This window comes from Bombina bombina, chromosome 3, assembly GCF_027579735.1.
Source record: "Bombina bombina isolate aBomBom1 chromosome 3, aBomBom1.pri, whole genome shotgun sequence".
Taxonomy (NCBI): Eukaryota; Metazoa; Chordata; class Amphibia; order Anura; family Bombinatoridae; genus Bombina; species Bombina bombina.
Window position 1 is genome coordinate 747,964,577 of NC_069501.1, and position 23,140 is coordinate 747,987,716.

The 23,140-nt window shown below is 36.7% G+C and overlaps 1 protein-coding gene across 1 annotated transcript in view; it reads left to right on the forward strand.

Annotated features, from left to right (window-relative positions):
* The window catches only part of CFAP47 (cilia and flagella associated protein 47), an 801,982-nt gene that overhangs the window by 679,117 nt on the left and 99,725 nt on the right, over positions 1–23,140 (forward strand). The window contains 2 exon segments of the mRNA XM_053705439.1: positions 2,868–2,963; positions 22,755–22,914. Coding sequence (XP_053561414.1) covers positions 2,868–2,963; positions 22,755–22,914 — 256 coding nt within the window.

The following is a 23,140-nucleotide window of genomic DNA, read 5'->3' on the forward strand; positions in this document are numbered from 1 at the left end:
CATTAACAAATGATTGATCATGATCAACTTCTTAATATATTCATATTATACAGAGTTAAATATACCTCTAAAGAATAATAACATTATCTAAAATCATAACAATATGAAAATGGATGCAGGGCTGTCATGTCTACAGTGATTATTAATTTAAAAATATATTTTTCAAATGAAACATTGTTTTTAGCAATACAATGCATTGCAGTAAAATGTTTCTTATTCCGATGTCGACCGTGTTCTAAAATTAGCTGGTTCTGCAAAAATAGTTGCAAAGTCTTCAATTTTCCTTTAAACACATACATCTTTCTGGGAGGAAACAACAATTTTTCTTTAAACTGATAAATGCAAATCAAATCTTTTAAATATATTAATCCTCCAAAAGTTAAATTATTTAGAGTTTTAGTTTGGCAGGTTTTTAAATGTCTATTTGAGTTCTCTGCTACTTTTTAAATCCTCTTATCAACAGACTTGTCATTTTGACACAGTACATTTAAAGGAAAAAAAAAACCTGTAGAATATATTTTTGTACTTCTTAACCTTATTGTTAACCGTCATTGCAATAAGCTTGAAATATTCAAAGAAATATATTTAAAATCTTATATTTGTGCTATGTCTTAAAGAATACAGTTTTAGTCAGAAAATACAAATAGAAATAAAGTGAAATAATATGATGGAGCTGTACACCCCCAGCATACGGAGTCAGCCCGCTGATTAGATAGACTTTATGCTTGTATTTGATATATGCACTAGTTAGGGCACCAATGTGACTGCAGAAAGATGAGCCCTGGGCACAAGATACTGATATTGGCTGGAATGTAGGAATAAATATAGGAATATTTAGAAGAACCAATAAATAGAAGTATTACTGAACTTAATTGCATGTATTCCCAAAGTAAGCTGAAAGATTGGAATTTTTTATATTAGTGTTGTATTTTGTGTATTATATTGTCTAGAGCCTGATATTAACTGTTGTTATTTTTCCTAAATTAGACTAAGATGAAATGATGTAACATTACTATGTGAGTAATAAGGCAGACAATAATGCCAATGGTGTAACACACACTGCTCTACCTTACTTGTATGATCAATTCTATCAAGTCACTCACTATTCTTAGGACTTCTACATGATTTATTTAACCCTCTATATGTTTTGACTTAAAATTAGTAAACAGTACACTCACTGAATTTTTATTTTATTACAATTGTGACATTTGGGGAAAACTCCCCTTCTATTCTGAATGTAATAAAAATAGAAATTAACACGAAACAAAGGTTAACGGGACATTAAACACTAAATACATGCTATATAGAATGATGCATTCAAAGAAAAGATTAGTCTATGACTAACATGTATTTTTTAAAGTTTCATTAGTTGTTTCAAAAGTGACAAAATAAGTGTAAAGTTTTAGTGTCTATAAAACACTGGGAGCTGCCATGTTGTAACTTAGGTTACCTTTTCTGCTGTGGCCAATTAGGGACAGTTATACATAGGTCATTAGAGTGTGCAGCCAATGGCTGTGTGTAATATAACAGTGTTCTGCACTTCCATTTCTAACAGGAACTGAAAAGCTCACAAACACAATTTCAGAATGGAATTACAGGCAAAGAGGACAAAATAAATAATGAAAGTATATAGCAGACTTCTTTTTATATATGTGATTTATCATTTTATATTACTATCTCAAAGTGTGTAATGTCCCTTTAAGTTAAAGCTATTTATTTTGATATTGTGACTATGGCTTCTTCTAGCGGTAACAAATGAAAAACTACTGTAATGTCCCTTTAAATCAGCATTCATGTGGACTAAATATTTTAGCTCAATCTTTATAAATTATATTTTAGAAATTGTAAATGTGTAAAAAAAAAAAAAAAGAAACAACATGGGAAATATAGAATTTACAGCACAGACTTAAAAGCATTAAGGCTAAGGCGACGGGTAATTTACCTGTGTGTTAACTTATTGTAGTATTGTGTCAAAGATCTTATGAAAGAGTATTATTTATTATTTATCCAGTCTCATGTGTATCTCTGTGAAATAAATAGTGATTTACAAAACATTATCTAACCAGCAGATGAGTGTTTGAAAGCAATGCTGTAAAATTGGAAGCAAAGCTATAAACATTGATTTTAGCATGGTTTGTAAATTGTATCAGTAACCACTCTGTCAGCTTTCTGAAAAATACATAGAAGCAAATAGTGGAGAAAGGATTAGTCATTTTTCAATCAAAAACATTCTGAATGTTAGATAAACTTAATATCTCCTTTCCATTTGTATTTCCCAACAGAAATCCTATGGATGCTATTGTATGAAAAAGTCCAAACTGATTACACAGGTCATTGATTAGGCCCTTATGCGTAGTTTAGTTCTGATCTATTCCTGCTTAGAAATACTATTCAAAGCATTATTTGAATTCACAGTTTTTGTACAGAATATTGTAAAATGCAGTTCAGAAAATATATTTTACTGCATGTGGAAATATTACATTTCTAAGCATTTGTGTATCAATAAAACTTAAAACATGATAATCTGTAACATTGGCTAGAAATCATTTTTGAGTCATTTTTATATATTTATTGATTGACTTGGTCAGTAATTTCAAGTGCTACTACTTAGCATAAATATCATGTTATAGCGAGGCCTCCAATTATTTCAGGTATGACAAGCAAAGTGATTAAAAATGCAAAGAGAAAAGAAAGACAAGTTAGATGCTGTCACCTCTTATTTGAGAGTATACTTTGAAGAACATTCATCCGTGAAGTACTTTCATTAGAAAAGGCCTTTGATCACATTTCAGCCATCAGTGAATTATTTCTCAGGATTTGACATTGAAGTATAAGATTTTCCATTTCTTTTTGTTATATATTTTCAGATCAGGAGCAGACCATGCATCGTCTTAGTGCATCTGTTCTACGTCATTCTATCAATAAAGAGTCAGCTTTCTGTCTGCCTCTGAAGCAGACACAAGGTACATTTTATTCCTCATTTTCTATTGTTTTTTTTAATAATATTATAGTATTTAATATAAATTTGTCTTTGCTGTTTTAAGTGTTTGGGTTTTACTTTTTGCTTCCATTTAGAAGGAAATCTGTTTGTGGTTAAAGTGAGTTAAAGGGACACGAAACACCATTTTTTATTTCATAATTCAGAAATAGCAAACAATTATTAACAACTTTCCTATTAATTAGATGAATACATCATGTGAACCAATGAAAAGAGGTATATATATATGCAGCTACCAATCAGCAGCTAGCTCCTAGTTTTGCATTGTTTCTCTTTAACCTACCATGGTATACATTTCAACAAAGGATAAAAAGATAACAAAGCAAATAATTGAATAGATTTACAATCAAAAGTTATTTAAAAATGCATGCTCTATCTGAATTGTGAAGGTTTTGACTTTACTGTCCATGTAAGATGCTATCTTTATTTTTCCAGCTTAGTAGAAAAACAGTGCATGCTCTAATGAATGTTAGGCCTCTTTATAAGTCATAATCATAACTTGCCTGATAACGAAACCTGAAAGTATTAAAAACTTGTGTGTTCTACTTAATTAGCCAGCCAAATGTTTCATCTTAACTCACTTTTTATCCAAAACTATTTTGCCCAATAAGATCATTACAATGGTATGTAAAACAAAGATCGTTACATTAATGACAAAATATAAAGACAGGTTAAGAGGACCAATTCCAGCAAGCAAGACAAGGACTTCACCTGTAAGATACCTTATTTTCCAATGAAGTTGAATATCTTTACTAATTTAAAGAATGGTCATTCTAATGGGTTGCAATACTAAAGGATGCCAAACACCACCCAAGTTTAACATAACATTTTTATATTGTAAACTCCAACCGATTGTAAGGGTTTCCATAGTTAGAAAACATGCAAAGAGACATCACTAAGTATTCTTTATAGACCTTCATTCACAGAGGTGGTAATTGATAGAGATCAGTATACCTTGGGCTTCATTTATAAAGCTGCAGATGAACTGTCAGACCCCTTCCAGTGCAGGTTAAAAGACAGCTGCTTCCTAATATGTCTATCACCTCAGAGGTAACAGAGTAAAATTACTTGGGAGTAACCTAATCAATGTGATTGATAACCAATAGTGCAAGAGCAAAGGGTGGGATTTCACAAAAGAGATCTTGTTCAATCTGAACTTCGTCAAATTACTCCACTGTTGCCCGCAATTATGAAATCAAGTTTGCTACATTAATTTACTTAAAAAATACTAGAAAATTCTTGCATCAAATCCGCCATGAGCTAAGCCAGAATATTGATAACTTTGAAGCCTGGCATAGTTAAGGGAAGTAAAATCAACCTCCGATAAGAAGGACCAATTTGTAGACCCTCATAATAACTGTTTTCTTCCTTGGCGATTATCACTTTTGCAAGATGACAAAAAAATGCTGACTGGCTTATGACAACTATGTCGCTTGAAACTGCCTTGAAGGACCCTGTAACAAAGAAATGTAATGCTACCAAAAGCTTCAGAAGTCTGGGAATGGCCCATGACCACACCAAGACAAAATCTTTGAATAATTTCTCTGTCAGAAAGGGCATCTAAACCTATTTGAGGAAGGAAAACTCTTGGAACTCTCCTTCTTCTTCTGACATCATTTACTTCAGCTTCTTGTATCTGCCTTCTTGCTCTAATATTTGATTAATCAGAGAATAAAAAAGGTGCAAGAGTGTCTCCATAGTTCACTGCTTGTCAAAAATGTAAGTATAAAATTGGTCAGACACTATTTATACTGCTCTACCTTGGCATCAGTCTCAGACCCCTATTGATTTCTATTGTGTTTGCCACCTAAATGGTGGCGAGTGAAAATCCACAAAGTTTATGCAGAAATTATAATGCACGGATATGTTGATATTTCTGTAACTTTTGTTTATAGAAAATTTACTGGCAAATGATGACATATTATCCAGACAAAAGGGTAGGTTTAAATAGTAGTGGAGATGTATGTTCACATATTTAAAAATGCAGATTTGACATTACTTTTGATCAGTTCACTGGTTTGTACATATCTGCCTGCGTATTTTGATGCAAGATTAGTCACAAACAGCAAGTTCACTGCTTAGTAAATGGGGGCCAAAGACTGTGTGATTTAAATCAGCTGATGTCTTTAGCAATTTTTCACAAATCATAATTTGCCTTTGCAAGTTCCATAATAAGATGTGGATATGTCTACCATGATCCCTTTTACCCTGACAGAATACAGTGTGATAGAAAACATTGCTATATCTCTTTTTTTTACAATCACTTCACATTGAGTGCAAGATCTTGTACAGCATGCATTTGTTCTAGCTATCTAACTCTTTGCTTTAAACCCATTTAGCAAGTGATTCTGTTGTCTTGCTTCAGTCTGCTATGTTTAAGTGAAGACAGAAACTATCCAGCACATGTGACACTGTGAGACATTATATTTTACATTTAGAGTGGACCTGTTTAGTTTTAGCCATTAAGAAGGTACATTACTTGCACATTAACCCCTTAATGACCAACGTCATACCCTGTACAAATAGGTAGAGGGGGAGAGTTAGAGAACTGTTTGGGGGATCAGGGAGGTTGGGGGGTAAAAGGGAAGAGCACTGTTTGAGAGGGGTCAGGGAGGGATCAGGGCGTGGGATGTGTCAGGTGGCAGGCTGATCTCTACACTAAAGCTAAAATTAACCCTACAACTTACCTAATTAACCCCTTCACTGCTGGGCATAATACAAGTGTGATGCATTTAGCAGCCTTCTAATTCCCAAAAAGCAATGCTTAAGCCATAGATGTCTGCTATTTCTGAACAAAGAGGACCCGAGAAAAAAATGTACAACCATTTGTGCCATGATTGCACAAGCAGTTTGTAAATAATTTCAATGAGAAACCTAAAATTGTGAAAAAGGTAACATTTTTTTTTTATTTGATCGCATTAGGCGGGGAAATGGTGGCATGAAATATACCAAAATGGGCCTAGATGAATACTTTGGGTTGTTTATTAAATATATATATATAGGGGCATACAGTGGGGCAAAAAAGTATTTAGTCAGCCACCAATTGTGCAAGTTCTCCCACTTAAGAAGGTGAGAGAGGCCTGTAATTTTCATCATAGGTATACCTCAACTATGAGAGACAAAATGTGGAAACAAATGCAGACAATCACATTGTCTGATTTGGAAAGAATTTATTTGCAAATTATGGTGGAAAATAAGTATTTGGTCAATATCAAAAGTTCATCTTAATACTTTGTTATATATCCTTTGTTGGCAATGACAGAGGTCAAACATTTTCTGTAAGTCTTCACAAGATTGTCACACACTGTTGCTGGTATGTTGGCCCATTCCTGCATGCAGATCTCCTCTAGAGCAGTGATGTTTTGGGGCTGTCGCTGGGCAACACAGACTTTCAACTCCCTCCAAAGGTTTTCTATGGGGTTGAGATCAGGAGACTGGCTAGGCCACTCCAGGACCTTGAAATGCTTCTTACGAAGCCACTCCTTCGTTGCCCGGGTGGTGTGTTTGGGATCATTGTTATGCTGAAAGACCCAGCCACGTTTCATCTTCAATGCCCTTGCTGATGGAAGGAGGTTTGCACTCAAAATCTAACGATACATGGCCCCATTCATTCTTTCATGTACATGGATCAGTCATCCTGTTCCCTTTGCAGAGAAACAGCCCCAAAGCATGATGTTGCCATCCCCATGCTTCACAGTAGCTATGGTGTTCTTTGGTTGCAACTCAGCATTCTCTCTCCTCCAAACACGATGAGTTGTGTTTCTACCAAACAGTTTTACTTTGGTTTCATCTGACCATATGACATTCTCCCAATCCGCTTCTGGATCATCCAAATGCTCTCTAGCATACTTCAGATGGGCCCAGACTTGTACTGGCTTAAGCAGGGAGACACGTCTGGCACTGCAGGATCTGAGTCCCTGGTGGCGTAGTGTGTTACTGATGGTAGCCTTTGTTACGTTGGTCCCAGCTCTCTGCAGGTCATTCACTAGGTCCCCCCGTGTGGTTCTGGGATGTTTGCTCACCGTTCTTCTGATCATTTTGACCCCACAGGGTGAGATCTTGCATGGAGCTCCAGATCGAGGGAGATTATCAGTGGTCTTGTATGTCTTCCATTTTCTAATTATTGCTCCCACAGTTGATTTCTTCACACCAAGCTGCTTGCCTATTGCAGATTCAGTCTTCCCAGCCTGGTGCAGGTCTACAATTTTGTTTCTGGTGTCCTTTGACAGCTCTTTGGTCTTCACCATAGTGGAGTTTGGAGTCTGACTGTTTGAGGTTGTGGGCAGGTGTCTTTTATACTGATAACAAGTTTAAACAGGTGCCATTAATACAGGTAATGAGTGGAGGACAGAGGAGCCTCTTAAAGAAGAAGATACAGGTCTGTGAGAGCCAGAAATCTTGCTTGTTTGTAGGTGACCAAATACTTATTTTCCACCATAATATGCAAATAAATTCTTTCCAAATCAGACAATGTGATTGTCTGGATTTGTTTCCACATTTTGTCTCTCATAGTTGAGGTATACCTATGATGAAAATTACAGGCCTCTCTCAAGTGGGGGAACTTGCACAATTGGTGGCTGACTAAATACTTTTTTGCCCCACTGTATCTATCAAGCTCCTCATAGAGCTTGAGGCCCCGTGTTTCTGGTGAGCCTGCAGGCTCGCCAGAAACACCAGTTATGAAGCATCCCTGTCTGAGATTGATAGAATGGCTGGATATAAATATTTTGCTGCTCAGTTGCTGCAACTGAATAAAGCAAAATTATAATGTTTATTTGGTCATAAAAAGTTTTCCCTGGAAACAAAATTAAAACTATGTACAGCAGGAAAAACATTATTAAGTTTGGGGTAAATTGACAGACATACAAATGCATCTTTTCTCTAAATTAATAATTAACTAAAGTATTATACACAAATCAAAATCACACGCATGTCATATTCATCTCAAAATCTCAATTACATCTGAAACTAAGGCAGTTTATTACCCTTCCTCATAAAAGGAAAGCTTAAAGGGACAATAATCTTTTGCTAAATCACTTGAAACTGATGCAGTATAACTGTAAAAAGCTGACAGGAAAATATCACCTTAGCATCTCTATGTAAAAAGGAAGATATTTTACCTCACAATTTCCTCAGCTCAGCAGAGTAAGTTCTGTGTAAAAAGTTATACTCAGCTGCTGTCCAGCTTCAGGAAAAAAAAAAAAAAAAAAATGAAGAAATGAGCTGCAGCCAATCAGCAGTACTGAGGTCATGAACTCTTTACTGTGATCTCATGAGATTTTACTTAACTCTCATAAGATTTCATAGTAAATTTCCTTAAACTGAATAGGGAAATAACATGAGTGTGCATGAAGCTCACTCCCTTGCCTGTCCCGGGACAGACATACTGATTTGCTGCTTAAAGTCCTATACAATGGGGTTTGAATACTTTGGATATTTTGAGGTAAAATATCTTTCTTTTTTACATAGAGATGTTGAGGTGATATTTTTTTTTTTTTTTTTTTTTATTTTTTTTTTATTTTCCACAAATAAATTATAAATTCATACATAATTCAAAAAAAAAAAAAAAAAAAGACAAGCAAAATAATTGAAAACAGCACTAGTCACATTGACATAACTTAAATATTAAGATCCTCTATTAAACTAAGGACTAATCCTAAATCAGTTTTATGTTTGAATAACACGTCACACAAATCAGGATTTTCCTCTAGTAATAAATTGACATGAAAAAACTCAAAATACCTATCAATCCCTTAATCCCTAATATTCGGTATTCCACCTGTTGGTCAAGCTGAGTGCAGTATCACTAGGTACCAACTGTGACCCCCCTTCCCTGGGAGGGGAGAGCAAAGAGAGAAAAAAAAAAACAAAGGGAAGGGGGGGGGGAAGCAAAGTGGGGGGGGGGGGGGAAAGGAAGGGAAAGACAGGCAAGGGATGTTCCACCCCCTCACTACCTACTATGTTCTGATAACCATGTCTTTGGGGATGTTCCTGTATGGTATGTATCTGTTGTTTAAACCAGATCAGAATTCCTAAAGACAGATGTTAATTGTAATTGAGTGGTTCAGGTGATATTTTCTAGTCAGCTTTTTACAGCTATGCGGCATCACTTTCAAGTGTTTCAACATTTGAGTATTATGGAAATTCCAACAAATGTGTGCACGTTATTCATCCAAGTTCTAGTGTTTATTGGGTTCTCTTCATCTAACCTTATGGAGTCAGCAAAGCAAGTCTTACTTACATATGTGAATATGCTACACCATTAATTATTATTATTAGGCTTAAATATATGCATACGTATACATATGTTTGCATGTCTAAAATAAGGCCGTAAAATCTTTCTGCAACTCAAAGATATGGTTAGGAATAGAAGCTGTGGGATTGGGTCACATTTGAGGTTAATAGCAGTACATTTAGTTTATGGTTTATATTAGTGATGGAGTTGGGTGTTTGATTTTAATTTGAGCTCACTATTGCTAAGGTGTTATGGGAACATGATATCATTTTAGATTTTTATACAATAAAAACTAAAACTATTTGGTTGAATATTTTAAAAAAGCTTTTTTATTAATACTTTTAGTTTTTTATTTCTTGTAACAAAATCCATTAACCTAGCCTAAATACAAAATATTGCTCCTTACATATTACCTACAACTAACCTTAATGAGAATGTCCCTCCTTGTTATCAATTCTGTTCTTGCTACCAATTATTTCCTTACAAAAAAATCCCCTACAAACAAAATGAAACAACAAAAAAAAGTTAATTGGCCAATTGTCTTAGGGTACATCTATCTACTTAGAGAAACAAAATCATTTATGCACTATATCAGTTTTTTTCCATAGCTTTCCAGATACCTCAGTATTCAACATTCCTTTGTCTATTTACTAAATCATTTTAATTTGCATTTCACACATTTATTGTCAACTAATCACTAATCATGTGCCATTTCATTTTTTCGTAATATACCATAACCTTTTTACACCCCGTTCACCATTCTTTTCAGTGTATACTTTGTCATACATTCCTCAGTTGTTACAGGGTTACAAAACACATTTTAATTATCTATCTATCTATCTATCTATCTATCTGTCTGTCTATTATCTATCAGCCATGTTGTTTTTCTACTCAATCTTACATATTCATATTTGATAAATAAAATATATCTCTATAATGAAAATGTTCTTCGTTTCTCTTTTAGTCTCACAGTATTATCCATCCTCAGTTTCTACAAACTCTTGCCTCAGTCCTGATCCCATCCTGATAAACCTAAAAAATTAGACCTATTGAGAATAAGAAACAAATATTTAAATACTACAGACAATAAAGCACCACAGCATCTAAACCACATTCATACTCTTTTAATTTCATCAAAGACTTGCACAGATCTATCTATTAATTTTAAAATCATGGGCCATATAGTAGCATAGAAACTCCACATTAATTCTCCCCAAAGTTTATGTATTATGTATATCATCCATATAGCCTTTATTTTCAAGCTTCACCTCTTTTAATACTCATGGGATATGTCCCTATCAGACCAAACCTGGCCAGTATTCTTCTTATCCCGGCGTCAAGTGGAAGGATAAGGAAAAATCACAGAACAAAGTGAGTGTAAGAAGTGAGGTAAGCAGTACTCACGGTAGACAGGGTAGTCCTTCACGGGAATGAGATGAAGGCAGAGAATGATCAGAGACAGGCAGAGTTCGGCAACAGAATGGCAATCCAGCAGAATAACAGTTCAGGGGTAAACCAATAGAATGGTCAGGAACAGACAGAGGTCAGCAACAAAAGGTAATCTAGCAGTTTAGCAGTTCAGGGGTAAACCAGACAGAGTAGTCAGACAGACAGAGTTCAACAATGATAAGGCAATTTGGCAATTCAAGGGTTAAACAGGCAGCGTAGTCAGACAGGCAGAGTTCAGCAATAATAAGGCAATCCAGCAATTCATGGGTTAAACAGGCAGAGTAGTCAGCCAGGCAGAGTTCAGCAATAATAAGGCAATCCAACAATTCAAGAAATAAAGCACATAGGAGCACACACAGTAACACCTATACTTGGGCAGTAAATATAAGTTATGCAGGTACTTACATAGGCGCTGATTCACACCAAGGAGGAGTTAAAAGGATCTGTCTTGAATAGATGTGCGGTGATGACGTCATCGCCGCTGCGTCCCTGGCAGCACCCAGAGCTGCACAAGGAGCGGAGTGACATAGCCCCCCACTCAAGGGTTCTCTCCAGGAACCAGAGTCGGCTTCAAAGGGTGAGCAGCATGGAACTTGGAGACCAAAGTTACAGGCAGGAACCCAGGAACGCTCCACCACAGAATATCCATTCCAGTGTATGAGGTATTGGAGCTGCCTGTGCCTGATTCTGGAATCCAGGATTTTGGCAACCTCATACTCTGGTTTGCCATGAATCAGGATTGGAGGAGGAGGACCTCTGAGTCGAGTATACCTATTTGTGTAGGGTTTGAGCAAGGAGATGTGAAAGACTGGGTGAATATGCAAGGTCTTAGGCAAGGCCCCTCTGTAAGCAACAGGAGAAAATCTTTTGAGGACTTTATAAGGACCAATATATCGAGGTCCCAATTTGTGACAAGGTTGACGTAAGCGGATGTGTCGCGTAGAGACCCAGACACAATCACCTGCAACAAAGGCACGAATATTGACTATGATGATCGGCAAACCTCTTATATATAGAGGTAGTTGAGTGTAACTGAGAGCGTATTCATTGCCAATAAGTAGTGAGGTCAGTGACGCTACATTCTGTAGCAGGAACTCCTGTGGATTGAGCAGAAAGAGGAAAAACACAAGGTTGATAACCAGCTACGGACTGGAAAGGAGAGCATCGTAGAGAAGAATGCTAATGAGTGTTCTTTGCAAGTTCAACTAGGGGTAACAACCCAGACCAATTAGTATGCTGTGAATGGACATATGCTCTAAGATAAGCTTCCAGATCCTGATTGGTTCTCTCCGTCTTCCCGTTAGTCTGGGGGTGATAACTTGAGGATAAATAAACAGTGGTTCCAAGCAATTTGCAAAATCTTCTCCAAAAGGTAGCAATAAATTGAGGTCCTCTGTCAGAGACGATATTTATTAGTATACCATGTAGTCGTACCACGTGTAACAGAAAAAGAGTGGACAATTCTTGGGCTGTAGGTAACTTGGTTAAAGGTACAAAATGAGCAAGTTTGGAGAACCGATCAACCACCACCCATATGATTGCATGATGGTTAGAAGGAGGAAGGTCTACAACAAAATCCATAGCTATGTGTGTTCATGGTTGTTTAGGTATGGACAATGGTTGAAGAAGGCCATGTGGTAGGGAACGGGTAGTCTTATTAACAGCACAAGTCTGACAAGCTTTGACATAATCCTGAGAGTCCGACTTCATGGTAGGCCACCACACATTTTGGGAAAGGAGTTAAAAGGTTCTTGTTGAACCAGGATGACCTGACAGCTTGCTGTCATAAACCCTGGATAATACAGGAGAGCAAAGGTTTGGAGGAACATAAAGGATCTCAGGAGCCACAGGGGCTTCAGAAGGTTTTCTTGACTTGGCTCATTACAGTCTTTGAAGAAGAGATATGTCAAGCTGGGCAACCGCACAGGAGGGGGGGTGTTCAATAGGAGTTTCAGAAGAGTAACTAGACTGCGGAAAATGATGGGAAATGGCATCAGCCTTTTTATTCTTGGTCCCAGGAAGGTAAGAGACTATAAAATTAAAATGAAAAAAGAATAGGGCCCACCTGGCCTGTCGAGGATTGAGTCAATGAGCTGTCTCCAGGTATGTCAGATTCTTTTGGTTAGTGAGAATCTGAATGGGGTTGGAGGTACCCTCTAGCCAATGACGCCATTCAGTCAGGGCCATCTTAATGGCTAAGAGTTCATGATTGCCCACATCATAATTCCTTTCTGCAGGAGTGAAGCATTTGGAGAAAAAGGCTACTGGGTGCAACTTGGAGGTTAAAGGGTCCCTTTGGGTTAAGACTGCACCAGCTCCTATCTCAGAAGCATCAACCTCTAAAGTGAATTCTAGGTTAGGGTCAGGATGGCGGAGCACAGGATCAGAACAAAATACTTTTTTTCAGATGAGAGAAAGCATCCACAGCTACAGGAGGCCAATTCTTGTAGTCTCTGTTCCGTTTAGTCAGCTCAGTGAGTGGAGCAACGATTTTGGAGAAGTTCTTTATGAACTTGCGATAATAGTTGGAGAACCCCAAGAATTTCTGCAGTCCCTATAATGAGGTGGGTTGAGGCCATTTTAGAGCTGCGGTTAGCTTTGTAGGATCCATGGCAAAACCCTCCTTCGAGGTGACATAACCAAGGAACTGGATCTGAACTTGATCAAACTCACATTTCTCCAGTTTGGCTACCAGAGAATTATTTCTGAGGTGAAGATGTCCTGTTTTACATGTTTGTGAAGCTCCTCAAGGGTGGAGGAGAATATGAGAATGTCATCCAAATAGATGATGACAGTGCTATTAAGGTCATCATTGACAAATGCTTGGAAGACAGCAGGTGCATTACACAGCCTAAAAGGCATTATGAGGTATTGGTAATGCCCTGATCTTGTGTTGTAGGCAGTCTTCCATTCATGTCCCGGGAAGATACGAATGAGATTGTATGCCCCACGTAGGTCCAACTTTGTAAAGTAGTGAGCATTTTGGAGCGAATCATATAGTATGATCAAAGGAATAGGATAATGATTCTTGATAGTAATGTTGTTTAGGGCTCTGTAATCGATACAGGGTCTGAGACCACCATCCTTTTTGCTGACAAAAAAAGAAACCAGCCCTGGCAGGAGAGGAGGAAGGGCGAATAAAGCCTTTAGCTAGGTTTTCTAGGATGTATTCATCCATGGCCTTGGTTTCAGCTTTGGAGAGTGGATAAGCCCTCCCTTTAGGAAGTGGGGCTTCAGTAAACAGGTCAATTTTGCAGTTGTAAGGACGGTGAGGTGGCAACACATCAGCTGCTTTCTTTTCAAAAACATCTGTAAATTCTGCATATTCTGAGGGAAGACTAGAAGGGGTCTGAAGGCTGGCTATAGGGACATGATGCAGCGGAGTAACCTTAGCCAGGCAGGAGTGAAAACAGGATTTACCCAGGAGGCCAACTGTCCCTCAGTCCAGTCGAACTGAGAATTTTGACTACGAAGCCAAGGAAGACCAAGGATAACTGGTTGTGCAGGAGAATAAATTACATCGAACTGCAATTGTTCGGTATGTAGGACTCCCACAGTCATGGTTAGGGGTGCTGATTTGAAATGGATTAAACTTGATCCAAGGGGAGTGCCACCCAGGGCAGTAATTTTAAGACATTGTTTTTTCTGAAGAAGAGGCAACCCTGCATTAATCATGAAATGGTGATAAAGAAATTTTCCAGCTGCCCCTGAATCAATAAAAGCTTGAGCATGGACAGAATTGTGAAGAAAGGTAAGGGTAAAAGGTACCAGAATCCAAGAAGAGTAAGGGGATTTAGTAGTGGCCACACTTAGACGTACCCCACTATTATCCTCTAAGCATTGGCTTTTCCCAGCAGTGTATCACAATTCTTGAGTTGGCGTGAATTAGAACCAAGATAGAAACACAGTGTAAATCTCCTTCTTCTCTGTCTTTCAGATTCAGAGGGCTTGAGGTAAGAGAGATTCATGGGTTCCTCTTCAGAGGTATCTAGAGGTGCTGAAGGGGTAGAGGATAGTCAAGAGACAGGACGAGTAGGAGGACGAGAGGGAAGGATTCTGTGTGTTCTCTCTCTCTCAGCTTGTCTCTCTTGAAAGCGAGAATGCAGACTGATACAAAGTGTTATGAAGTCATCCAAGGAAGATGGAACATCACAATAAGTGAGCTCGTCCTTGATACGCTCATGCAGGCCTCTCCTGAAGGCTGCTTTGAGAGCACTGCCATCCCAACTGGTCTCATATGCCAAGGTGCAAAACTTGATGGTGTATTGTGCCACAGATCTATTGCTCTGGTGGCGATCCAAGAGAGAGTACTCTGCAGCAGAAGTGCGGCTGGAGGTGCCAAATATGGAAGATAATGCAGAAATGAAGGCATCAGCATCATTCAGGAGTTGAGCACTCTGTTTCAAAAGGGGAGAGACCCAGGCTAGGGCCTTGTCTTTCAATAAAGAAATGATAAAAGTGACCTTTGACTGATGAGACTGGAAGGTGTAAGGATCCTTGTGGAAGTGTACTCTGCACTAGTTGATAAACCCTTACAGTCGGTAGTACCATCGTACTTGTCAGGCAACGGTATCCGGGGTATAGTTCCAATTACAGGGGTGGGGGGAATTGCAGCACTAGCAGCAGTGGCTGGCTGTGTAACAACAAGAACAGCGTTCTTTTCTGCAACCAGTGAAGAGATCATAGCTGATATAGCCTCAAGTTTAGAATCCACATTCTGCAAATGTATGGCGTGGGTTCCCAGGGTCTGTCCCTGAAGAGAGACTGCTCTTACTACCTCATTTGGGTCCATGGCCCAAGTATAATGTAATGCTCATGGGATATTTCCCTATCAGACCAAACTTGACAAGTAGTCTTCTTATCCCGGTGTCAAGTGGAAGGATAAGGAAATATCCCAGAACAAAGTGAGTGTAAGAAGTGAGGTAAGCAGTACTCACGATAGACAGGGTAGTTCTTCACAGCAATAAGATGAAGGCAAAGAATGGTCAGGGACAGGCAGAGTTCAACAGCAGAAAGGCAATCCAGCAGAATAGCAGTTCGGGGGTAAACCAATAGAATGGTCAGGAACAGACAGAGGTCAGCAACAAAAGATAATCCAGCAGTTTAGCAGTTCAGGGGTAAACCATGCAGAGTAGTCAGATAGGCAGAGTTCAGCAATGATAAGGCAATCCGGCAATTCAAGGGTTAAACAGGCAGAGTAGTGAGACAGGCAGAGTTAAGCAATAATAAGGTAATCCAGCAATTCATGGGTTAAACAGGCAGAGTAGTCAGACAGGCTGAGTTCAGCAATAATAAAGCAATCCAGCAATTCAAGGGTCAAACAGGCAGAATAGTCAGACAGGCAGAGTTCAGCAATAATAAGGCAATCCAGCAATTCAAGAAATAAAGCACCTAGGAGCACACACAGTAACACCTATACTTGGGCAGTGATCGCTGCACGCTCACAGCAACCGCCGCGTCCCTGACAACAGCCAGAGCGGCACATGTAGCAGCGTGACACCTCTTTCCAAATCTTTCTTACTAAGGCCCAATAAAACAAAGGAGACAAAGGGTTCAATGTACTGAGCAGTGTAAGCTGCATTTGAGCACTTGCGGGGCAGCCTGGATTCCACAATGTAAGAAGCAGCCATCACCAGACTGTTACTTCTTACACTCTCCACCACCTCTGAAGTGGCGTATATAAATCAACCCGAAGACATTAGTTTGGGGTGATTAACAGGCCCTTCTTTTACATGATTGGTCACGCAAGAGATGAGGAAGGCATTACACACTCAAATTTGATGCAAAGCCTGCTTGATGCAAAGCTGGACGGACAGGTTGGTAACCTTGTCCGCACCAGTCTTAGTATGCTCTCATACATAAGAAAAATTAATTCACATTGAAAACTTTAATTTGTATGTCAAGAGTGGCACACAAACATTATATGTGTCAATTTGATGCTCAGCTCCAAGTGTTTCTCACACATTTTGTAAAATAATTTGACAATTTATGCATGATTTCAAAACAAGTCTTCAAACAATAGTTCTGCTTGCTTACCATGAATACTGGAAACCAAATCCACCTGTTACTTAAAGGGATATTAAACACTTTAAGATGGCAATATAAAATGATAAATCATATATATATATATATATATATATATATATATATATATATATATATATATATATATATATATATATATATATATATACAGTATTAAAACAACAATTCTGCAATGTACTTTTATTATTTATTTTGTCCCCTTTTCCTGTTATTCCATTCTGAAATTGTGAGCTTTTTAGTTCCTGTTAGAAATGAAAGTGCAGGACATTGTTATATGCCACACAGCTATTGACTGCACACTCTAGTGAACTATTTATAACTGTCCCTAATTGGCCACAGTAGAGAAACTAACCTAATTTACAACATGACATGTTTAATAGACAGTGAGGCCCATTTATCAAGCTCCGAATGGAATCTAAAGACCGCTGCTCCATAACCCTGTCCGCATGCTCTGATGAAGCAGACAGGAATCGCCGGAATTCAACCCGATCGAGTACGATTGCATTGATTGACATCCCGCTGCTGGCGATTCTGCAGGGGGCGGCGTTGCACCAGCAGCTCACAAGAGCTGCTGGTGCAATGCTGAATATGGAGAGCGTATTACTCTCCGCATTCAGCGATGTCTGTCGGAGCTGATCCGCACTGTCGGATCAGGTCTTACAGACATTTTATAAATAGCCCTCAATATGTCAATATATAAACAACTAATCAAACTTTAAAAAATGCATCTACGTGTTATTCTCTGACTAATATTTACTTTGACTGCATCCTTCTATCTAGCATTTATTTAATGTTTAATGTCCCTTTTATAAGCTGAGCCCCTTTTTTTGGTCTATTTGTTTTTTAATGGCAGGCTTCTTTCTCTCACCTACTGCCTTTGCATCAACATTATAATACATTTCAGTGAGAAAAATATGTAAGTCTCCAGTTCTTTAAATGTTAATGTTTTCCCTTATATAGCAAAAAAAAAAAAAAAAAAAAAAACAATAACTTATTTCTTATACTTGTTAATTTATATTTGGTATTTTCATGCACTTCATTATGACCTCTTTTGCTTCTTTTATTTAAAAGTCATATTTAGTCCTAAACTTCCCAATTGCTTTAAATATTGTATTGTACTATATTTGATGATTGCTTGAGCCACTCCACATGTTCTTACAGATTTTTTGATGCACAAGTCATTATATTGACTTCCTCCATACAATCTCACATACATTTCATTCCCTTCCTTTTGTTCCTCAACAGTCTAAACTTTACTTCATACTACTTTCATAATGTTGTTATACTGTTAGGGGTCAATTTATCAAAGTGCGAGCAGACATGATACGATGTAGCGTATCATGTTTGCCGCACATCGATAAATGCTAACAACGATTTAACATTGCACAAGCAGTTCTTGTGAACTGCTTGTGCAATGCCGCCCCCTGCAGATTTGTGGCCAATCGACCGCTAGCAGGGGGTGTCAATCAGCCTGATCGTATAGGATTGGGTGGATTGAAGACCACAGCCTCAGAGGCAGCGGACAACTTATGGAGTAGTGGTCTTTAGATCGCTGCTTCATAACTACTAATTCCGGAAGGCGCGCGCAGAAACAAGGGCATCAAGCTCCATTTGGAGCTTGATAATTTGGCCTCAGTCTTTCAAAGTGTTTTTCTAAAGATTACTATGATAAACACAAAAGAGATTATTTAGATCTGTTTCTTTTGCTTTAAACATTTGTACTGTTGCTTTATATAAACTATAAAGAAATGAATCAATCTCAGTTTATATAGTGTGAAGGATTGCAACACTCAAGGCATGCAATATGTATATTAACTTTCTCAATAAATGTAAATAGTATAAATTATGGCAAAAGAGTAATAATCTTTCAAACAGCCTTAATGTTGTCTCTTTTGTATATCCGGACAATAATTTGACATATGAATGTAATGCTTATTTTAGTATTAGAGAATTCAATTTATAACATTTCACATGCATTCCTCACCATGACATGAAGAAAATCCAATAAACAGCCCTGAATGCTGTGCACAGTCATGTGAGTAATGATACAAATTTATGCGAAAATATGTAAAACGAAATGACAAGAACCAGAAAAGCTCATTTTATTGCATGTGTATTCCCTTTAAAGAAACTGTCCACACCAAAATTTTTATTGGTTAAGAAGATAGTTAATCCTTTTGTTACACATTCCCTAGTTTTGCATAACCAACACTGTTATATTAATACACTTTTTACTTCTGTGATTACCTTGTATCTAAAACCTCTGCAGACTGCCTTATCTCAGTTCTTTTGACAGACTTCCATTTTAGCCAATTAGTGCGGACTCCTAGGCAACTTCATGGACGTGAGCACACTGTTATCTATATTTCACACATAAACTAATGCCCTCCAGTTGTGAAAAAAATGTCAAAATGCATTCAGATAAGAGGCGGCTTCCGAGGGCTAAAACATTAGCATATGAGCCCACCTAGGTTTAGCTTTCAACCTATAATACCAAGAGAACAAAGCCAAATTAATGATAAAAGTAAATTGGAAAGTTGTTTAAAAACATGCCTTATCTGAATCATGAAAGTTGATTTTTAACTAGACTGTCTCTTTAAAGGGACATTAAACCCAAATTTTTTCTTTCATGATTTAGAAATAACATGCCATTTTAAACAGCTATCTAATTTACTTCTATTGTCTAATTTGCTTCATTCTCTTGCTATACTTTGCTGAAAAGCATATCTAGATAGGCTCAGTAGCTACTGATTGGTTGCTGCACATAGATGCCTCGTCTGATTGGCTCACCCATGTGCAATGCTATTTCTTCAACAAAGGATATCTAAAGAATTAAGATAATTAGATAATAGAAGTAAATTGGAATGTTGTTTAAAATTGTATTCTCTATCTGAATCATGAAAGAAATTTTTTGGGTTTAGTGTCCCTTTAAGTCAGTGTGTGCTAATGTTTTAAAAATAATTATTTTCTGTTGGGGCTTTACAAATAGCCTATTTTTTCCTCCTAAAAACTAGATATTATTTATTTACTCCATCGTCACCAGTGAATAAGAATGTGTTCATATAGAAAAAAAAATACAATTCATTTGTGGATTAAGTTTAAAGTGACAGTAAACTTTAAATAAAAACCCTTTCATAATATGAAATAAATGTATTAATTTAGATGATTAATTAGAAGGTCACCTTTCAAGACACAGTATTGTGCTTAAAGAAAACATACCTTTTAATCCCCTTGTTTCTTAATTGACAGGTGGGTGGTAGAGCCAATAGGAAGAGCACCACATGTCCTATATATTTCTATAGCACAGCTCTCTTGAATTACTAGCCACTAATGGGAATCTGGTGGGGGTGAGAGGATGATTAAACAGGGAACTTTATACAAAATATTGCATTTTTAAAGGTGACCTTCTAATGGCTCAGCTAGATTAATGATTTTATTTTATATTATGATTTTTTTTTCTTTTTTTAAGTTTACCATCACTTAAAGGGAGGTGGTTTACAGCTAACAGTGACTAATGAACAGGACCCTCTACTCTTTATGATTCATATAAAGCTCTTTAGATTACTGTGTTCTGCAGTTTTATACCAAATGTCATACTGCTACGTAATACCTTATAAATAAATAGTAAAATAATAATAGTAATAAAACAACTATGTACAGTATTACTGGAAAATAAGTTAATTTTATATATATGTATATATTTACTTTTGTCCTTTATCCATTCTATTATTTTCTGTTGATATATGATAAATTATAAAATATTGTTCTGTCTATCAGTCTGATATCAGAACGAATCATATGACTTCCTTTTCTAAAGTCTTTTTTAAATGTGTTACCCAGCTGTGTTGTGATTTTGAACAGTAACCTTTCTTAATTCACTAACCTTTAGTAAATATTACTGAACATTATAATTGTGTTATTTCCAGTTGATTGATGCTCATTTCACTAAAATGTAATTATTAAAACATTAAATACACACCTTTTATAATAAAATGTGTAATTCTACTTTGAAGTACATAGCAATTATTCTAATGTGTACGTACACAGAAATAGTAATGTGAATAAAATTACTGTAGAGAAAGCATGGCACATTCAGTTATCTCTGATTAAACTGAAAACGAAGGTGCGTTTGTCCATGTTGCACCATGTAATGTTTCTTAAAAATAAGATTTGTTATCATCATTATTCACACCTTTATGTAACTTAAAATTTCATTTCTTTACAATTACAATGATTAAATCTGTGTTCAGATAGGGTATAAATGAAAATTACATTGGTCTAAATCATGTTTATAAATATCATTTAAAAACCTATTTGTATGGTGTAATTATGGAGTTTCTAGGTTCATGCAAAATAAATATACTGAAATAAGGGTGATTTTTATAAAAAAGTAAATCACACGATTATATTTTAAGAAAAATATTTTTAATGCTCCACATTATAATATCTGAAAAAAATGTCAAAAACTTAACTGGGCATTAAAAGTTACATGAAATCCCAGAGGGCCTAATTCTCAAAATCTCTTTGGTCCAGTAAGAGTTTATAAGAAACCTTGTCAATACTATGAAGTCGTTCAATGAATGCTCCAAAAGCGATTTTTACATTGAGAACTGTTTGTCTTAAGGGGAGATCCCTAATTTTCTGTATGGGAAGGAGAGACACTTACATTACAATATAGTGCTCAACAAAGGTAATGATTTCTCCCCATGCAGGCAGGTTGTTGAGAACTGAGCCTTAATCTTAATATTCTTTGTATAAAAAATGAATGGACTCAAGTAAAATATATTTAAACTACCTTAACATTGTTCTGCTAATATTATGGGATCTATTTATCAAACTACAGCTTTAGAGCTCTTGTAGTGCAGGCTGACATGAGTGAGCCTGCAGCTAATACTTAAAAACATCAGTCGTACGGGACATAAGACTGCTGTTTCCTAACCTTCCATCACTTCTGTGCTGTCAATTTAAAATAATCCTGGACTAATCTGACTGGGGTGATTGACCACCACTGATTTTGTGCGATTGGATGTATAAGATCAAGGGGCAGCATTGCACTAATAGATACTGGTGCAAAGATAAATATGGACAGCGCAATGCTGTCCACTCACCGTGATCATGGCTTAAAGGGACAGTCAACACCAGAATTTTTGTTGTTTTAAAAGATAGATAATCCCTTTATTACCCATTCCCCAGTTTTGCATAACCAACACAGTTATAATAATACACTTTTTACCTCTGTGATTAACTTGTATCTAAACATCTTCTGACAGCCCCCTGATCACATGACATTTTATTTATTATCTTTTGACTTTCATTTTAGCCAATTAGTGCAGTGTCTGCCACAATCCACGGGCGTGCTCACAATGTTATCTATAGGGTTTACCTGAACTAGCTCTCCCCTGCTGTGAAAAGCAAATACAAAAGCATGTGATTAGAGGCGGCCTTCAAGGGCTTAGGAATTATCATATGAGCCTTCCTAGGTCTAGCTTTCAACTAAGAATACCAAAAGAACAAAGCAAAATTGGTGATAAAAGTAAATTGGAAAGTTGTTTAAAATTACATGCCCTATTTGAAACATGAAAGTTTTTTTTGGACTTGACTGTCCCTTTAACAGGTTTACTAGCTGGGAACATTGTCTGTCCAGACATTAATAAATAAAACTCTATTAATGAACAAGGCAAGCCACAATCACTATTAAATCAGATTATAAATATGAAACATAACCAAGATACAGATCCAAATTAAACTTATGTTTTATTACATACTTATGTTTAAATGAATGTCTTGTATATAAAAACTTAAACGTGCAAACAAAAAGCTAATCATTAAAATGTTGTTGTCAGTTGTTCTAACCCTGTCTTGTTGTGGGATATTCCAAATACACAATGATATGCGAGCAATAAAATCAATTTTATATTTTTTTCTAGTTTATGGTAAATGAAAAAACTTGCTATATTTTTTGTTCAGTTTTACAATAATATTTTGTTCTTTAAATAGTTTAACTAAAATGTGTTGTGGTTCTTACAGGAATTCCTTTAGCTCCCAAGGAAAAACTTGACATTCCAGTGTTGTTTGCTCCTGACACAATGAAACTCTATGAATCCTTGGTTGTGGTGCATATGGTAAAAGCAACCGGTAACAGCTGGGCTCAAGACCATTGTGAAAGAACAAAGTCAGATCTTAAAAGGTAACTCAAAGTAATTATTATATCTGACTCTAGTTATACCAGTCTTCTGTTTTGATGGGCTGATTTTAAAATGGGTACTATTATTATAGTGGCAACAGGAAATACCTAATGCTCACAAAGGAAAAACACACTAAACAATGTGAATTTTATCATCATTTTTTAATCTTATTCTGAAAATAATTTTGCATATTTACTTTTAAAAAAATATTTTTCAAATGTCTTTCTC